A 21,704-nucleotide genomic window follows, 5' to 3' on the forward strand; every position below is an offset into this window, starting at 1 on the left:
ATCGACGCTTGAAAGCATTGCGAGATCAAGCTTTCACAATTTTACTGGTTGCCGCTTCCGTCTATACGGTCTACAGCCTCCATTAGGACTCAAGCACTTCCCAGAAACCTAATCCTGCTGCTCTTTGAGGATGATGCACCGGCTTTAAAACTAAGACCCAGAATGGAGAGACAGAAAGATATGCGGACAACTACTGGAACCATGATAATGAAGACTTAAAATGGAGGAAGGATCATTTACGTGGGAGAAGTTGGGAAGCGTCTGGTGACAATTGGAAACAGAAAACCTGGTTTTGTGAATGTGGCTTTACTCCCAGCCTGAAAGATGTTGCAGGCTTTGAGTTTTTGTGTGTGTGCTGAATGGTTTGTGCAGTAAACACTTTCTTTTTGAGGTGTGTGAGAGAGATTGTGTGCGTGTGCATTTGGTACGTTTTGACAGGGCGGCATGACAGGGAAACCGGCAATACGCCACCCCAGTGTAACCAGCAGGTTTGTCCTCTGTGACAGGCTTACCGTGTAGAGATGTCTTTAGGTTGCTCTTTCTCTCTCACTCTCTCCCTTTCTGCCTTTTACAGTATATCTCTCTGTCTCCTTCTTACTTTCTGCAAAATACCTAGAGAAACACTACCTAAAATCCTAGACAAAAGTCTACAAAACAGTGAGATTAGATAATATAGATAAGATAGGTTAGATAAAATAGATGGGATAGGATATTATATGATAGGATAAGATAGATAGATAGATAGATAGATAGATAGATAGATAGATAGATAGATAGATAGATAGATACGGTAGATAGATGGATACGGTAGATAGATACGGTAGATAGATGGATAAGGTAGATACAACAGATAGATAGATAGATAGATAGATAGATAGATAGATAGATAGATAGATAGATAGATAGATAGATAGATAGATAGATAGATAGATAGATAGAACGATATGGTAAATATGGTAGATAGATACAATAGAACGATATAGAGAACGATAGAACGAAATAGAACGATAGATAGATGGATAGATAGATAGATAGATACTGTGGATAGATGGATGGATAGATGGATGGATGGATGGATGGATGGATGGATAGATACATAGATATGGTAAATATGGTAGATAGATACAATAGAACGATGGAACGATAGAATGATAGAACGGTAGATAGAACGATGGATGGATGGATAGATAGAACGATAGATAGATACGGTAGATGGACGGACAGACAGACAGACAGACAGACATATACTGTAGACAGACAGACAGACAGACAGACAGACAGACAGACAGATAGATAGATACGGTAGATAGATACGGTAGATAGATGGATACGGTAGATAAAACAGATAGATAGATAGATAGATAGATAGATAGATAGATAGATAGATAGATAGATAGATAGATAGATAGATAGATAGATAGATAGATAGATAGATAGATAGATAGATAGATAGAACGATATGGAAAATATGTTAGATAGATACAAGAGAATGATAGAGAGAACGATAGAACGATAGAACGATAGATAGATAGATAGATAGATAGATAGATAGATAGATACGGTAGATGGACAGACAGACAGACAGACAGATACTGTAGATAGACAGACAGACAGACAGACAGACAGACATATAGATAGATAGACAGACAGATAGCTAGAAAGATAGATACTGTAGATTGATAGATAACTGTGGCCTGGGCGGGGCAACATTAACCATTAATTTAGTCCCTCACCTTTTAAAGGGGGGGTTTAATGGTATTTCAAGCATTCTGACTTATTAACACAGTTATAGAGTTGTTTCCTCATGCTAAACGTAGGCAAAGTGTCAAAAATGCAGTTGGGCGTGTTTCAGAGTATTTCTGTGCCGAATGCACTTCGCCAGGGTTCGTACAAGTTTCGGCTAATTTTTTTCGATTACGGTTCTAACTGATGTTTCAGGGGTTTTCGATACGTATCACTTCTTTATATGGGCTTCCGCCGGAAAACTTCCCCCGGAAAACCCCGCCCAGCCGTCAGTCAGCGGGAGACGCTAGAGCTTGCTAACAGCTTATCACGCCACTCAGCTTTGTTTAATTTCAAAAGTCAACAATGGCACAACAAGAAGTGTGTTTTTGGATGTAAGGAGAAGACATCCACCCTTATGGAAACAATGGATATAGTTTATTATCCGGATTAGCAGCGGAGTTTTGCGTGTGTGTTTGATGCGGTGGATTTTCATGACGAGTTACACGTGGTAAGTAAGACTTCTGTCTTATGTTGGAAATAGGCGCGTGTATATTATATAAATGACACGAACATGTAGTGAATCATAAGTTAAAACAGTGTTGTATAGTGTTGCATGACTCGTACTCGCTCCTCCCGTGTTATAACTCCTCCTTCTTCATTTTTTCGTACGTTATCGGAAAGATTCGGTAAAGCTAATCTTTCTTTTATAAATCTGATTAAACTAAAGACTCTTCAGAGATATAAAGGATGTCATACTACTCCATAGGTACTCCAGATTAATATCAGAAATGCAGAAACAGCGTGTGTTACGTGAGCTTTAACAAATACAAAAAGGCCCCTCATTTCATCACTTTCCACCTATTCTGTTTGACTTAAAAATGGTGAGTTAAATGTCTTGCGAATGCCATTTCAGGTTATTTATAAAAGTGCCCTATACAGAGGTAAACACAGCCTGGGGTGACATGATGTAATGGGCAGTTTTTCTGTGAAATTTCGTGAAGGGACGAATCACCGGTGTAATAGTTTCCGAGCGCTCTGAGTAAATGAGGTCATCTCGCACGCGCATGTGTGCGCGCCATTCTGTGCCCGTGGGCCGAGCGAGAGGAAGACTGTTCGTATCTCCGTGACATAAACCTTCAGTTACTGCTAGCAATCTCCCAGCTGCTCCCGCTCAAACGAGTGTCATCTTTCTCTCGTCCTCTCTCTCTCCTGTCGCATTCTATATATCTCTTGTTCTCTCTCTCTCTCTTTGTCAAGGCTATCTATGTCCCCTCCATCGCGTTGTGCTCTAAAATATAGCTTTTAATAAAGCACATGGATGCTAAACGCTTGTTGAACCAGTAATAAAAATGGAGGATTCTGGTGGCTTGGCGGAGGCAGAACTGTGGCAGAGGCTAGACAAGAACACAGCTGCCATCCCATACAGAGCACAGCTGGAGATAAAAGATATGTGTTTGTGTGTTCATGTAGAGATGACACTAATAGACCTTTCATTGTGAAAGAGGGTCTGCTGTGTGTCAGTGATGCTTGCTACAGTAATCTCTATTACTATTGCATAAACTTATGGTTTGAGGTTTAAATATAGCCCAGTTTGTGTTATATAAATGATACTTTGAATCAGAGTTTTGTTGAGGAAACTTTACACATACAGACTTGGTGCTTTTGGGACATTAACTTACAGTATAAATAAAAATCCCAGATGAGATCTCTGTTATTTCTTCTAGACATCAAAGGAGAGCAAATGGGAACTTTTGCTTAAAGGGATAGTTCACCGAAAAATAAAAATTCTGTCATCCTTTACCCGCCCTCAATTTATTACAGATCTGTATACATTTCTTTATTCTGCTGAATACAAATGAAGATATTTAAAGAATATTTGTAACCAAGCAGATCTGAGGCAATACTGACTCTATACATTAGTAGGAAAAAATAATAGACTAAAATATACTAAAATATCAGTCTTAATACACAATGTAAATACAGCAATTTTGCATTAAAAATATATCTAACTGCCGTCCAAACACAGTTCAGATGTCTAGACTAAAACAGGGCAAAATTTAAGCAAATACATTTCCAAACATGAATGAATAAATAAAATAAATAATAAAGCCAAACTGTTGCCAAACTGTTGACTTACATGATTGGATATCATACATCTCACAAGTTATTTTGGCAAAAACGATATATAATATATAACAATATATGAAGAGTTTGGTTCCAAAACGCAATAAATCCATTTTGACAAATTTCGGTAAAAACGTGTTTTCTATACCAAGAAAGTGACAAGATGAAAACCACTATTTTCTGTTACAAACTTTCACATAGCATCTTTAGGTTATAAAAATATAAGAAATTCAAATCCATAACTTGATTTTCAAAGATTTATTATAAAAACTAATTATTTTTTCCACAAAATGCAATAAATCCATGACAGTTTTTTATTTCAAAATGCTATAAATCTATTAAATCAATATATAAATGTGCATTCATCTTTACCATTTTATATTTATTTAGTTGACTAGTGGTATACAATGATTAAAAAATAAACATTAATGGCATTAACCAAAACACTTACTTTGTTATATTAAGAACACATTGCTGCGGTTATATTTGACGTCGTCTCTTTACATTTTCACAGCGATCAGCTGTAAAATGTTTTGGTCCCGCTCGATTTTCGTTGACTTTGAGTAAAATAATGTAAAGTTTTCATAAGATCCTCTGGGGTCAATGTTTTAGCATGAGAAGCTTGATGCTGTCTGGAGAACAAGCAGCCGAGTGCCTCTCGCGGAAATTATTAGATGTTGATGGCTTACGTTTCTTTCCCGTCACAGAAAACCATCACAGGTTTAGCAATGCTATTAAAGTATTATTTTGTTTTGTTTGTTGATCACGAAGTACAAAGTAGATGAGGAAAATTAGGATTCCGTGTACTCAGCGCGCCGCCATGTTTGTTTACAATGCGTGAATGGTCCGCTGTAATATCAGGAATGGATTTATTGCGTTCTGTAAAAAAGGAGGAGTGGCGTTTGTCGCATTTTGGGAACAAAGGGAGAAAAGATGACAGAATATCACGGCGGGTATTGGATTTTGCGTAAAATTAATTATTTACTTTTAACTACTGACCTGATATAATACTGATTTTGGCAGTAACTCATTTTTTTCAAAAATGGCGTTTATTGCGTTTTGGAACCAAACTCTTCATATTCCATTTTATTTTGGCTAGCAGTGGGTTACTCATAGCCCGACTATATCAGGTCTATAACCTAGATGGTGGCTTGCTGGGTGCAAAGCGACAGCCTGACAACCACCCAAAAGACCTCAGTAATGCTCACATTTTCTTCAGAAGTCAAGCTGTTTAAAGTGATCTGAATACAAGCCAAAAAGACAAACCGTCCTATGCAGCTGAACTGTACTCCACAGATGTAATTTTAAGGGAAAGCAAAATATGGGAAAGAGAGAGAGAGAGTATAAAGTGAGATTTGCCTGCAGGGGTTTTTCATGATCCAAAGCACTGGTTGCAACCCTTGGCGAAGGAAGAATCGCATGCATATCTCTCTACATGATATTAGGGTAATGAGGCTTTGGGTGAAACTATACAGTGGGATACAAAAGTCTTACACCACTAATGCTTTTTCTAATTTAATACATTTTGTTGTTTAGAAATTAATTTAGATTTTTTTAAATTTATCAAAGCCTTATTTTGCCCTTAACAGCAGGCTTTTGGTTTGGACTACACAAGTATGTGCAAAACCTGATGATTCATGTAATCTCAGCTCATGATTCGATGTAAATATGAATGCCAGATTATCCCCACCATACACCTGTGATTGGATTTATATCATGTTTGCGCTGAGATGCAGATGTTTCCCTGATATGCACATAGCAGAGGTGGTTGTCCATCTGTCGTGCTCTGTGGTAAGCTGAATGGTGTCAGCGCTTTAAAACCACTACACACAACATGGCTGCGGCCAAACACATCAATATAACTGATATCTGATCTTTCTTGGGCTTGGGTTCAACTATTGCACTGACTAGACAAATACAAACATATTTGATCCTGTCACCTCTTTTTAGTACACACTCTACACACGCTCACAGAAGCTGTATTGAATGATGCTCATTTTTGAGCTAAAAGCAAATTATACTGGTTTCTTACTTTGTCAATGCAGCGTTTTGGATTAAGATGCGTTCAGCATTGTGCTCTGAACAGCTGTGCTATTGTGACACTGTATTTATTGCTGAACAGCATGTGAAGAGTTCACAGTTCATCACAGCGGTGATGCAATCTGATCCACAGCTATCATAACATTCATATGACATTTAAAGAGATCATTAAATTAAAATGAGTTTTGTTGCTTTTGCATGTGTAGTACTCGCTTTGGGATCGTGCATTAGTGCAGAAAAGTTGACAGGCGTTGACAAAAGTAACTTATTTGACATTCTCAATAAAAAAATACAGTTTCCTTTCCCGGAAACAGATTGAACGCACTGATGACTCATCGTGCACTCGTGGAATTTTTGTCCAATCAAATGCTTCCTGGAATACAGATGGTCTCTTTCCCTACTACCACATGCAATTAACTAGCAATAACATGTAGCACATCTATAGTAGGTTCATATGTGATGTAAACCAAAAGTTATTGTCTATTTTAAAAAAAGAGACAAGCACAATTTCCTGTTCTTATAGGAACATCAGCACAGGAAGGATCACTATTTGTTTATTAACCCTGGTGCCTTGTTCCAATTCACTACCCTTCCGTGTTGTTGGCGGCCAAAAATGGCCACTAAATTAAACGGCTGTAAAAATGTATCAGATTAATATATTTTTTAATTTTTTGATCAACAGTAAAAATGACAAATTTTACCTCTTTGCAAAAGGTAAAAACCACAAAGAATCAAGAATGCATGGTAATAAGGTGTCATGGCTCTGCAATCAAAAAATGTTGTTATAATGGAAGTCAATGGGGAAAAATTGGCCACAAACATGGGAGAAAAAAATTAAAGCTGATGCTGCACAAAAACTAAAAATGCATCAAAGCCAATGTTTTTACCAATCTTTGACATGCCCAAGACTGTAAAAAAGGTAAAGGAAAATCCAGTCCACATTCACTTTTTATATTGAAAATCAGTAATTTTGTGTGTTTTTTCCCAAATCAGTGACACTACTTATAAACTTGGCAAAAAAAGAGTTAAAATCATGGAATTTTTGCAAACATTTGGTAGTTTTGATCAGTACTGAGGTTGATTAACAGATTTATGCAAAAAAAAAATGTGAAAAAAATTAATCCAATAAATTTTTACAGCAGTTTAATTTAGTGGCCTTTTTTGACCGCTAATAACACGTTAGGGTAGTAAATTTGCCCACGGTATATTGTTACGTTTTTGAAAAATTTCAAAGCATTTTCTTAAAATATGTGTAAATATAAGATTCGTCACCAAAAATCATGTAATTTGCTGAAACACAGAGAAAGTTGTGGCCAAACAAAGACAAAAAATTGCAAAAATGGCCAAAAATGGCCCCAACAACACATAAGGGTTAATCCTTTTGCAAGGTCCTTAATGGAAAGTTTTAAATTACATATCAGAGCAATTTTCTGCTTTTGCATAGTTCAGGAGACTTAATCAAGTTCCTAGTTCTTATTTATTAACTTTGTCTCGTGTAAAATACTTTTTCATTAAGTCATTGGGTCTCTTTCACTAATAATTGCGTACGTTTGTCATATTTATATGCACACTTGAACTTCTCACAAAAACTTTATCATTAAGTGCACACCAAAACTTTTACGCCCGCGGCCGGCACATGTTTTCAATTGTTTCCAATGGAAGCTCAAGGTTTTTCAAATAAGCCAGCAGCTATTGGTTTTCTTCCGTTCTGAAAACCGGCGCCCGGCGTTTTTTCCGCGCTGAGCGCCGAGAGTTGAAAATTATTCAACTTTGGGTAAAAAGCTCCGCTCGTCAATGTCAGTTTTCACGCGGCCGTCCAATCACAGTGGAGGAGGGGCGGGACAAGTATCACAGCAACCAACCGGCTCACACCTTACTGTAAGTATCAGAGCTACCAAAGCACTTAGCTGAAGAAAGCTGGCATTCGGCTTTGTCTAGGCGTTTTCAGCCACGTTTAAAAGTTTTGGTGTGCACAACCCCTAAGTTGGCATTTTGGCATTATGTAATTGTGTGCGTACGCATGCTTAATGAACGAGACCCAATGTTACTACCTTAATCTCTTAAGATAAAACAAACGTAGAAGTAAAAGACACAGTGGTTGGGAGCATATAACATAAACAGTTCAGTAAGCATATACAATTATAATAAATGTGTACAACATAGCTAACATTGTTTTATCACATGCACATTGTTTATATCATGTGTCGTCCTGGCCAATGTTAGCTCACTAAAACATTACTGAAATATCTGAAACAAAAGACAAATGAGACAGAAGTCTCCATTTGCTCTCCATATAATCTCACAAATTTTAGTTTTTTTTTCAGTGCAATAGGAAATTATTGTACAAGAAATGCTATCTGCATGCTATCTTGCCACTTATCGCTTATATTTATTTGGAAATGTGTAGATGTGTTATTTATTCCAAGAAAAAAATCTACATTACAGAGCTGTAAATAACAATGAGGGGAGTGAGTAACATGATCGGTGTGAGTGAGTGTGTGTGTCATGGCCAGGTCATCAATCAGCAGGCCCATTGATTTAATATTGATCAGCGTGGGTCATAATTCAGTGTCTCTATCACACGCAGTCTTATCATCAGATCCACAACAACCGTAACCTCTCCTTTTAAATACAGAATAGATGTCGTATAAATACTTACAAATATAAACGCTCCCTTACTGTCTCTCGTTCTCCCAATGAATAATCCCAATCCAATTTTCACCCAATCAACTGTGATGGCAGGATCACCAGTGTTTGTTCTTTCACCGAAAGCGTCTGATGCCATATTTCGTTTGCAACATCGACCAACTTGTTATTTATTTATAAACATTTGCATACGCCAAACCCGCCACTAAACGAATCTACATTATATACTGGTGTCAAGCTTCAAATGACTATTGAACTGTTACCATCCTTTTGTTTTGCTGAGCACCTTATTGATCGTATTATAGGGATTTTTATTCAGAGTACAGCCTTGAATAAAAACCAATCCGAACCCCCTACGACGTGACCAATGAATGGCCCCACCTTTGCATCTGAATGGATCATCAAGGTTATTTCAGAGTCGAACAACCAGCATCAGACTTCTTATACACATACAACTACATTTAATAATGCAAATACTGATGGCATATGGCAGCAACAGAACTGTGTTAAAGTTTAGGTAAGTTTGTGTAAATAAAACTGCATCACAGGCCCTAAAAAATTCGTCTTTGTCTATTAGCGAGACCATTTGTATTCCAGTGTACTGCACAAAATAAATGGACCAAAATATGGATGACTCACGATGCACTACACAAATTTTTTAGTATCAAATGCTCTCTAGAATGAGAATGTGCCGGCCCCTGCAAGCAGAAAAGCACGGTTCATGACGTAAAAAAGCCTATAAGCTATTTTTTAAATGGAAAGTTTAAGCGATATTAGTAGTGCTGTTCTGCACACACACCCTAATATCTATTAAACAACTACTACTGCATATGCATACTATAACATTACCATTAGTATTCACACTCAGCATTGGCTAAAGTCACTTTGGCTGATTTGTTTAATTAATCCAATTTAAAATTCGTAGACAGATGGAGAACCTTTATGTACCAATACAGGGGATAATTAAAGGTGCAACTGATGCTTGTCAAAGGAAACCTTTCCGATTAGCTTCAATAACTTGGAGACAGCGAGCGAGCGAGACAGATAAGATAATTACGCTTTCTTCCAATCCTTCGGCTCTAGAGCACCTTTACACATCCTGAGACGTGTCCAAAAGTCCCACACTAAACACCCACCAAATGTTGCACTGAACTGTGGTAAAGAGGCCAAATCCAGATCCAATAAATCCCTCCACAACCTGTGAATGATTTTCATCGCTTCGGTTGGTGTTGGAATCCCCATCAGTGAGCGTGTGCTGGACGATGCTCTGATGAGATTCCCCGGCAACGCATCGGCGCTTGGCACGCATTAACGCTGGAAGCGATGAGTGCGGGGAGCGTGTATACCTCCACAATGATGTCGGATGCATTACTCACTGCAGTGGAGACACTGTTTCCCTGGGTTGTTGTGGACAAATGGGATTTGTCTGTGATTTTTGTCATCTGGACCCGTCTTTAGAGCACAAAGGCGGAACAGAAGTAGGATCTTAATCAGCATGATACAAAAATGTGTGTTTACACACGTCTAATGTGGCAGACACAATCTGTTTACAGAGGAATTTGGTGACATCCGATAGAATTGTCATTCTTTGCAATAGAAGTTGCTCGGTTGGCGTGTGATTCCTATAGGACAAATGTGTCCTGTCTGCTCATCATTTTTTTAAAGAGCACCTATTATCCAAATCCCGATTTAACATTTATTTTGATGTGTAAGTGTGTGTTAGTACATGTTAACCAAGTGCGAAGTTACAAATCACAAAGTATACGATGACGCGAGTTATCGTCTCCAACTGAAATTTATTTTCTTGGACTACAACGAACACAAGGATTGTAGACAACAGTTTACTTCCTCAGCCTGTTGACGTGGACACGATATGCGTTATCATAACCGCCCGCTTCTACCTCACAGCCTGTAACGGTATATTCAAACGGGGCGTTAGCGTTGATGCTTCCCATTCACTTTTCATGGGTGACGTCATGCGTTGCCGAACTAAATTGTGGATTCGTTGGCACTGCACTACTGTCTTTGCTCTTTAAAATAAAATAAAATAATGTACTGAATTAAACTGAACATATTAACGACGAATTACGCACTCTGTGTGTCTGAGCGGGAACAGTTTGAGTCAGAAACGGAAATGGCAGGCCAGAGATTGACATTTTTGCGATCATGAAAAACACCTGCAAGGCCTGAAAGAGATCAAGCCTCAGCCTAGTAAGAAAAAGTAACGCAAAAGTAACTTAAAAGTAACGTAAGCATTACTTTCCATAAAAAGTAACTAAGTAACGCAATTTATTGTAATGCATTACTTGTAAAAGTAACTTTCCCCAACACTGGTGTAGGGTAGCGCTTGTTTATCATTTCTACGATCACAAATGCAGACATGATTTTATGTTTTAGTATCCCTACTTTACCAATCCGTTACATTCTGCTTAAGCCGCAATGACAAAGTTGATCGATCAGCTCGGTCATCTTCCTTTTTTTGGATTAGATTTGGGCTCGTATTGATAATTAAAGACGATATAAACTCCTGTCAGTATTGCATTGGGAGCTGATCTTCCAAATATGGTAAGGAGTGCACATTTCTGAGGTATTCAGACCAATCACAACGTACTGGATAGCTGGCCAATCGAAGCAGAACGCGCCTTTCAGAGCGATGATTTCAAAATCAATCAGAGGCAGGGCATAGAGGAGCAACAATAATGTACAATATGTGTAAAATAATGTGATTTTGAACCATAAACTACGCAAACACATTTCATTACACCAAATAAACGAAATTAACGTTCTGTTTAGCAACGTACTAGGGGCTCTTTAAGCACCTTTATTCTTATTGTGCGTTCACACCAGATGCGGTAGAGGTGGTAAAAACCTGCTTTTTACGCTTAGTTTCACGCTTGAACATTTTGAGTTTACTCACTTGATTCGCACGTGAAAACCGTGTGTGAAATTCTAGTCATTCGAGACATTCACGTGGAAATTAGCTTCATGGGAGGGGCTTCTGTGACTCCGCTCGATTCCTGAAATCGCATCACTACTAGAGCAAACTCCTGATTGGTTAACGCGGCGCGAATATCAGCCAAAGTTCAGATTTTTCAACTCACGCGTTTCCCTGCCGCAACGCTCAATTCGCGTGAAACGCGTCATTCGAAACGCGAATTCTGCGCGTCCCACGCCATTCTCGCACACACCGCACCACAGGATGCCTATTTCGCGTCTTGGCATTGACTTAAAATGTAAATTACTTGCCGCTTCTTCTGTGAACGCACAGTTAAGAGTGTATTGTTGCAAGCAGACTGTGAATCCAGTGGATTGGTGTGGACAAAGGTGAATTAAAGATCCCACTGCAGGTATGCAACTGTATACACACAAAACACATGCACACATACACAGCTTTTCTTGTGTATGCATGCAACCCATTCTCTAATATTACAAAAACACGTTCTCTTTTATTTCTTGGTTTCCCAGTCCCATTATTTCCTATTAGGGCAAAAAATTTATTCTGCTTTCAGAATCTGAATCTCTCAATGTTCGCATGATGACATCTAGATCTTTGAATATTTTTATGTGTTCGGAACTGCTTGTTAAAGCTGTTGACTTTTACATGCAGGTGACAAAAAAGAAAGATTTAGTTTCTTCATCTCGGATGTTTTTCGCAGACAGCAGTAAGATAAAAAGCAGATTATACTCCTAAAAAATACTGAATAAAAAGTAACATGCATGTCTCAATGTAACAAATATTTGTCAGACATTTCAGTACAAACACTTCACAAAAAAAATCTGAGTAATCCAAGCTTTGCTATCTACGTTACTGGTATATCTCCATAATACATAAACAATTTTCTCATCTATTTAAATTTCTCCCAAGGAAACATCAGAGACAAAGTTTATAATTTAATGAAGCATAACTGAGAACTCAGCTGTGCTGAGTGCTAAGCAATAAAAGAAAACACCAATGGATGTATCATCCCACTTCAATCTATAGCACTTAAGAAAGACTGATTTATTATCTCACTATAATGGACAAACAGACACATTAACACAGAATGAGCCACTATAATGCAAAATTGCTATTAGTATTAGGAGACCTACTGTGTATATGATTTCATCATTAAAGAGCTCTCATCTCTGGAACAAACACACTTATACACGTTGCATGTCATCCTCCCCTGACTGTAATAACCCATTCGGAGAGCTGGCACAGTGAGACATTACCCAGCAGTCTCTGCACAACCCATTTACAAACTGCAGTGAGCACCATCTATCAGAGACTTTAGCACATGCTCAGATTGTTGCCTGTGCAGTTTCAATAAGAATCACTGACTGTGGCGTGTTAAATATTTCTTGCGCTCACAGGGGGCTTTAGCGTGTTCCTTTTAGATGTTTTGTATGCACTAAACATGCGTAATATACCCTAAACTGAAAATCATATTACTATTAACAGATTATCTTCTTTATTAGAAGATAAAAAGAGAGAAGGATCCCAAGGTAAACCGGAGAACAGGTTACATAAAAAGAGCATCTTATTTGGTTGTACTGCACATTTACTTCATCCTTTAAGCTTCATGAGACCCTGCACAACTACGGAAGATGGATACAGGTGATTAATTTCAGTTAGCCAGGCTTAAGATACTTGGCGGAGCGCAAGTAAAGTATTTGCTTTTGTGTACTCAAAAAATATGTTTAGTAAGTAAGGGAGGATGAAATGAATGAAACACAGATTTACAAAAAAAACTTACCGTCCTCAGTGGGGACGTAAACGTTGAGGTAAAGACAGTCTTCACTCTGGTTCTGCACATATGCTGCGGCTGCATCCAGGTTGTCCGTGAACCATACGGGAAGCATGATCTCAGGCAACACCCCATGGATATTCTGAGGGCACACTGGTGCAAACTGGGTAGCGTTACGGATCTCCTGCCAGGACCCTGGTGCCTCCGGAGGCTGGAACCGTCTTTCGCCTATAGGGGGGGTGGCGTAGGGGACGCCCAAGTACTGCTCGACCGGGCCTAGGATTTCGTTGTTCAACTCTTTGCGTATGCCCCGAATCTTTCCGTAGCCTGTGGTGACCATGGGGTGCTTGGCGGCGGTGAGGTCTGCCCGCTGGCAGGAGGAGAGCGTCAGACGCAGCGCCAGTCCCAACAGCCACACTATGCAAGCGTCAGATACGCGGCGCGGGCAGGAGCGTCCTGACTCCCGACGCGATGGTGCCACGCCCACCAATGACATGATTCTACTGGGGTCAGTTACGCCCCAGTGATGGGTGAAAGATGCGAAACAGAAGAGCGTGAGGGAGTTTTTAGGCCGCCCTGATGACGACAACGTTGGGGTGCAGTATATGAAGAAGTGAAGGAGGGAGATTCCTCAGTGGAGCGAACAAAAGGCCTGCTGACTCAGAAGGCTAAAGAACTTCATGGTGATGTTACTTCAACACGCTTTCGGTTGCGTCTTGCTTATTAGTTTCCTGCAGAGAGACAGAGAGAGAGAGAGACAGAAGCAGAAAGACAGATATCATTAAAACATGCATACCAGAACTATCAAACACAATGAAAGGTAATTACAGTATTGCCCAAGGTTTAAAAATCATATCAACCACAAACATGCGAAACGCGAATCGAATTAAATATCATTTGTTTCTGCGTGCATATCATCTTTCTTAATGTTTGTTTAATATCTTGGTTGAAAATTTGTATTTCTACTACCCCTGAAGTCTTTCTGGAGTATTCTCCAAAGCGTACAATTACAGATGCGTATCTGGACCATGGGCCGCGAATAAATGTTGTAGCAAGGTGCGCCACAGCGACACGTGTTTACGCTTGGGCACCGGGGGTGTGAAACATTGAGCGTACTGCCTAATTGACTTCCTCCGAGGAGACGACTGTACCAAGCGTATTCATGCCGCTGGTCTAGATTCTTGGTTCCACTTGACTTATCTGTGCTAGTTTCAATCGGTAGATGGGGACATTTGGGTGTAATAACTGTCTGCCATAACAGTCTATGACACAAATACAGACGTCTACAGGCAGGAATTAACTGCATGACAATGATCAATGAGACAACATTCAACTCAAGGGGCAGCATTTACCTCCATTTTGGCACAAATGAAGACATTATGAATAAGGCATGGCGGCATAGATACAGGCAAATGTATAATCAATTTTATAACAAGATTATTTTGTGTGTTCTTCCGCAGGTCATGCATAGGACGGGAATCAGTTGTTTGGGAATGATGATGTCATATGGAAACTGTACCGGCACTTACTGACAAATATAAAAGTACTGCATCTTTAAAGCTGTAATCCGTAACTTTTTTGGAGATAAAAATACATGGAAATTAGTTACTAAGCAAGAATATAGTTCAAAACGGTGTCTTCTCACCTTATGCTGATTTGCAATGGTAAGCGTACAATAATGATTTATAATTTGACCCGTAGGATACGATTTTGCGGTAAATCATTTTAACATCATTTGACTTCGACCCACGTAAAAATAAGTATGATAAGCAACCAAAGATGGTGATATAGGGGCACAAGTTGCATATTGCAGCTTTAAATTGAAATGAATGCTGGAGGCAACTGTGAGGAACAGTGTGTCTAACCACAACATAAAGACACACGCTACATAAAATGTGTGACTGCAGAAAATTGCATGCAAACCGGTCCATAAAGGAACAGACTGTACAGTATGTACTTACTGTAGGCTCATAAAAAGTAAGCTTGAACACTGACTTTTCCTGTGTGGATTTACACACTTGTTCCTGTACCAATTATGGAAAAGTTATAATGGAATTCTGTGCATTGATATAGAGGGATAGTTCACCCCAAAATGATAATTTACTTTTGTTGTTTGTAAACTGTTTAAGTTTCTTCATTTTTATGAACACAAAAGAAGATATTTTAATAAATGATGGCAACCACTGACTTCCATGGTAATAAAAAAATACTATGGAAGTCAGTGCGTACAGTCAACTGCAAGCTTACCATCATTTATCAAAATATCTTTTTTGTGTTAATCAGAATTTTTGGATTAACTATCACTTTAACCCTTTGTGCATTGTTCAAATTTACTATTCTTAATGTTGTTAGTGGACAAAAAATCTAAATTAAAAGTCTAAATTAAACTTAAATAAACTGCTATATTAATCTAAAAAAAAAACTGGTGCGCGAGGGAGGTGCTCTCTCCTTAATAATAACCATAACCATACACACACACACGTGCACACACACACACAACAAAATGCTGTTATATTCTATATAACTTAATGTACAAGCCCGAAATTAAGCTCTGTTTTTGCACAGGCCTACTAAAGGGTTAATGCTGCTGCATGGTGATAAACATTAAAAATGACAAATTTTACCTCTTTGCAAAAGAAAAACTACCAAAAATAAAAAAAATGCATGGTAATAAGATTTCATGGCTCTTCAATTAAAAAAAAATGTCTTTATAATGGAAGTCAATGGGGCAAAAAACGACCACAAACCATAAACGAGGGAGAAAAAAATAAAATCTGATAAAATCTGCACCAAAACTTAAATGCGTCAAAGCCAATGTTTTTACTAATCTTTGACAAGCCCAAGACTGTAAAAAAGGTGAAAAAAAATCCACTCTACAATCACTTATCATTTTGAAAATCAGTCATTTTGTGTGTTTTTCCCCAAATCAGTGCCACCACTTATGAACTTGGCAATTAAAGAGTTAAAATCATGAATTTTTTTGTAAACATTTGGTATTTTTAATCAGTACTGGTGTTGATTATATAAAATAGATCTGATACATTTTTAGAGCATTTTAATTTAGTGGCCTTTTTGTCCATTAACAACACAAACGGGTAGTAAATTTTCCCATGGTATATTGTTGAGGTTTTTTATTTCTTAAAATATATGTAAATAATGTATATATAAGATTTGTTACCAAAAATCATACCATTTGCTGAAACACAGAGAAAGTTGTGGCCAAATAAAGTTAAAAAAAGCCCAAAATGTCCCCAACAACACAGAAGAATTAAATATGGTAAAATGTGAGTGCTTATTGATATTTAAAATATAAAACCAGCCCATCCATAGACACGTAAGGGGCTGGGTAGAAGTTGGTAAAAGATATGTAATAAAATTCTCCAAAAAAAACCCAAAAGTTTTTCAAAGTGGCTGTCAGATGAGGTTTAAAGGACAGGATAAAGCAATCACTACCAACCGACACAAGTCAAGAAAACTTTCAAAAGATGTAGGCTGACTTCTCAAGAACAGAATGCCAGCGTGTGTGGGAGGTATTTGAGTGTAGTTTGGACACCACGAGGGCTGTAGAAGTGCTTTAAGCTGACAATCGTCTCACCAGTGATGATCAGAATCTACACTGACAATATCAAGACTGAGGCAAACCTCCGCTCACAGGCCCTGAGCAAACTGCTCTTTTCTGCTGATCAAAGCCTTGAGACTTTATTGAGGAGTAAATGTATGCTAAAGCAAATGTGTGCACAGCCGCAAAGAACTCTGATCGGGACAGCTGAAACAACATGTACAGTTGCGCGGGGAAAAGAAACCATCTTAGTGAAACATCTTGTCGGCATCCTCACAGGAGATGGAAGATTTTACAAAGAAATCAGGAGTCAAGAGCGAAGACAGAGTCATCTAGCGTGTGCTGTTCTTCAAGCACTCGGCATCTCCATGGCAACCAAAGCCTCAGCCAGTCGACACCAAACCTGGACGGACACACAACACCTGGAGTAGAAAAGCACCAGATGCGGAAGATGAATAAGGAAAATGTATGCAAGGAGATAATATATACACAAATATAAAGCTCACAACCAGATGTTCCTACAGTATATATACCACTTAAGGAAGTCCAAAATGATTTTAACAGTCAATACCATTACACATCATAAAAAAAATATGACATTACAGAATGATGACATCATTCAGGTGTACTGTAGGGGTGCGCGGTGCAAAAACTAATGCGGGTTAGTTGTAACACAGATTGTTTACATTGTTGCAAAAGGTTGAGAGTTTTGTTTTTCCTGTATTTTTTCACGCTGCCAAAAGACAATCTTCCACAAATTATTGGAAATGTATAATGTTTTTCCAGAAGGTTATTGATGAACGAGTGTTTTGGTGGCATGTAAGTAAATTTTCTCATCATATGTTTTTTTCGGTTTCTAAGTTGGGTGTGTAAGATACCAAATCCAATGCTATGTCATCTTAATCAGTGTCTTGTTGACTAAAACATCGCATTGTTTTAAAATATATCTGCAGCTCTTAGTAACTTTTTTGGTGGGCTTGAAAATATTTTTGATATATTTTGAAATATTTCAGCACTTACGACATGAAAACCGCTAACGTTAGCGTAATTCTTGCCGTTGTTTTAAATAGGCTACACACGAATGATTGCTGGCTGCCAACAAAATAAATGTGCCTGTCTTATCAAAAATCGTGTGTCATATTTATTTTTGTTCATATCTTTAATATTAATTGAATAAAGTCACGTGAAAGATTGAAATCATAATAAAATGAATGGCTAAAGTCAAACTTTGATGCTCATTATCTCAGAATTTGATATTTGAAACTGTAGTATGGTTATTACAGACTGGGTCACAAGTTTTGTCATAATTGTGCTGCTTTTTCTCACATATTTAGACATTTTTATCCATTTATAATTGAACTATTGTTAGAAAGGGCTGGATGAAAGATTACAGCGTGGATACCTGTCTATTATAGACAGATACATAAACACTATCCACTTCAAGTATATAGACAAAATAAATTTGAAATATTTGCCTGCAATCTTAATTTTTAGGAAGTGTTACAACTTCCCCCTGCCTGTTACAATTAACCCCACCTATGGGGTAAGTTGTAACGTTTGCACTTCTGTCACATTTGGTGTAATTCTCCAAAAATGGTAAGCAATAGAAATTACTAATAAGTTAATAATTTAATTAAACCCCCCAACAACTCCACATTTACTTAACTTCATACATTACAGGTACAGCAAACTTAAATATTTTTTTTAAATATTAAATAATTTAATATTATATAAGTTCATATATATATATGACATTTCTGTCCAGTATATTAGAAAATACACACTGTGGACATGAAAATGAACTGCCTAATACGAATGGCCCACTTAGCAGACTCAATTGTTGAAGTAACTAACAGACATTTATTGTGGTGAATTAACACTGATGGCAATTTAATTGCTGGAGGTCACCATGTCGCTGCACTGTTGGTTGCTATCACTCATTCCTACTCAACCGTAAGGAGACAAATCACATGATCTGTACCGTCTGCATTCCCACTGGCGACTGTAGCATAGCATCACTTGTCATTTGCATACAATAGTTCAATTCCTGTTGCCTCAAATCGCCAACTCTCATTGTAAATGAATGAGTACCGGTTGCTTTGCTAGTGGAAATCGTCTGTCAGTGTAAATGTCCCTTCTCAGGAAATCTTTTACACTCCCCATAAAGCAATCCGGGATTGGGTGCCTTCCTCAAGGCCACAATGGTGATATCTCATGACTCATGTCATGAAGGAAAAGAACCAGGGACCTTCTGGTTACAAAGCCTCCGTTTCAATCACTGCATCATCAGTTGTGCCATATGGAAACTGAGCAGAGGAAGGAGGAACAACAAAAAAATTGCTTCTGCTAAACTAAAATCCAAACTACAATGTACTAAATATATTTTTGTGAAAGAAAAAAAAAGAAAAATTGCGATGCCTCAAAGTTTTGAATAATTCAAACATAATCTCAATGTAATTGTATCATGACCCAGATATTGATATAATAGCGGGTTGCCAGGTCCCCACTGATTCCCACCCCTATTTTGAATGCCAGAATATCCCAACATATCAATATTTATGAGACACAATTAGGGCCAAAGTTTCACCCTCTGCTAGCGGGACTTCATAAATATGCAGTTTTTAGCTGACCCCCCACCTTGAAATACACAGGCGCACAAACCCGCATACAACCTGCTGAGGTGCCTTGTTACATCACCGCCAGCGTGTGGTCATAAATCAACAGCTTATAAAGAAAGCAGAAAAAGACAGCATGCTTTCTCAGCTCCCTGGGTAAAAGGTTTCCCAGCTCATCAGTATCAGGTCGTTGTTATGATATGTGCACAGTATACTAGTGAAAATGTCTCCCAGTCATGTGATCAAGACCTCCGAGAAGATAAAATGTATGTTGTATCTTAAATGGTACATCAAATTCTGCACATAGGCAGCTGACGTGAAAAGTCAAGCATTGACAGCAGCATAACATGCTATACATTACCTTTTTTTTATTAAACAGAATGGAATACGATTTATGTATTGGTAGATCTTTTTATCCAAAGTGACTTCAATCTAAAAAAAATTATCTGTGTGTTTATAGGATTGAACCCATGATCTTTGTGTTGTAAGGAAAGTTCTCTACACCTGGGCTATTGCTGAGTTTTGTAAAGAATTGCTAAATTGGTAGGGTGTTGCGCCAAGGAACTCACAAACTGATAAAACATCTTGAAAGCACTGTAAGTTTGCATAAAAATAAAATGCATAAATGTGAATAGATACAATTTATTTGTCACGCCGCATGACTATTTAAGCAAATTACAAAAAGGTGATTAAAAAAGGTGAAAAACTTCACAACATATAAATATAGGCAAAATAGAAAGAGTGAGTGAGGTTTATACTCACTTTTTAAATCGCATCTAATGGGACATACACACCAAATGTGAATTCAACATTTTGCGCGAGTAAATTACATACACACAAAAAAAGGCTGGATTTACTTAAAAATATAGTGCTTATTATTTTTGCATCCATTTTTTTTGCATGCACATTTATGCAATTGCTTAAAATTTCAAGTAAAACTTACTTAAAAAAAGTGGATGCAAAAATTATGCACTATATTTTTAAGTAAATCCAGTGTATTACCTTTTACTGTCTAAAAAGTCAATGCAAAAACGCGTATAGATGCAAACATGTGGGGCGTTGCATATAACGCAAACTGGATGGCGCATTTGCCGCAAAAACATGTGCTATTCACCTAAAACGCATCTTTACGCAAGTTAAAAATATATTCAAAAATTAGCATGACGCAAAGTTAAATCCAGCAAGTAACCGAGGAACGGGATGCTTCGTGGTTGGTGTGTATGGAGCATAATTCTTATTTCTGAACAACTACAAGAAACAACAGATTTTCGTCAAACAAGTACTATAATTAAAGCTGCAATTGAGGAGATCAAATGCAAAAGCAGCTAAACATCACCTCCATCAAAAAAATGAGATAATGATATTGACCGAATGCTCCTGGCATGTAATATATGTTCATCAAATAATTTTGCTTCAAATCCGCTTAATCACAAACTCAGACTATTCAGAAATACGTGCTTGTTGGCAGAATCTGCTAAACACCACAGCAATTTTTTTTAGCAACGTCCTCTTGAATGATGATGTGCAAAACGACTGTTGAGCACATTTGGACCTGAATACAACCCACCTCTTAATTTTTATATTCTGACTTTCATCATTTGCAGTGTTTCTAGTTGTATCTTTAGTGATCTTGTAACTGTTAATATAACTATTTAAGAAGAGTTTTTTGCCAATAAAGTTTGCATGCACTTAGAAGATTTGGCCGCGAAAGGCACATTTTTTAAATACCAATGAAATGACTAAAGTGACATTTGCAAAAATAAGGCATTTCAATTACTGACTAATAACCTTTTCATTGCCATTAAAGTGAAATTACTGAATCTATACATAATTGCCCGATAAAAAGTTCCCATTTACGAAAACATCAGACGCACTTAGAGGGTTTTGCAAATAAGTTAAGTTTTTTAATGACATGAATTTACATTAAATGAAGTCAAACAGAAAATTGTACTAGGCAGTTCAAAAACATTATCACTAAATCATTATTATATACTTATCGTTTCGAATCACGGTTTCAGGGTAAGATCAGGAACAGTTTTGAACACTGATTTTTATGTAATTGCTCAATAACGTGATTTTAAACCAAAAAAAGGCCAGCACTTAAGTTGAAGGTATACTAGGGCCATCTGCATGGCGTCATTTTCAGCATGGTGCGTAGCCGCGGTGAAGTCCAAGTGAGTTACTTTGAAAGCTGCCCGGAAGTGTGTGCGCACGAGCCAAACGCGGAAAAAAGTATGTCCGGCCCTTTATACAGTCATACTTTCAAAT

At 37.8% G+C, this 21,704-nt stretch overlaps 1 protein-coding gene across 2 annotated transcripts in view; it reads right to left on the reverse strand.

Moving 5' to 3' along the window:
* Positions 1 to 21,704, reverse strand: part of nlgn2b (neuroligin 2b) — a 92,036-nt gene that overhangs the window by 46,430 nt on the left and 23,902 nt on the right. For both annotated transcript variants that reach the window (XM_065290633.1, XM_065290632.2), the window contains exon 2: positions 13,272 to 13,993. In XM_065290633.1, coding sequence (XP_065146705.1) covers positions 13,272 to 13,758 — 487 coding nt within the window. In that variant the 5' untranslated portion in view covers positions 13,759 to 13,993. The remainder of the gene's footprint in view (positions 1 to 13,271; positions 13,994 to 21,704) is intronic.

Source organism: Paramisgurnus dabryanus, chromosome 10 (assembly GCF_030506205.2).
Source record: "Paramisgurnus dabryanus chromosome 10, PD_genome_1.1, whole genome shotgun sequence".
NCBI lineage: Eukaryota > Metazoa > Chordata > Actinopteri > Cypriniformes > Cobitidae > Paramisgurnus > Paramisgurnus dabryanus.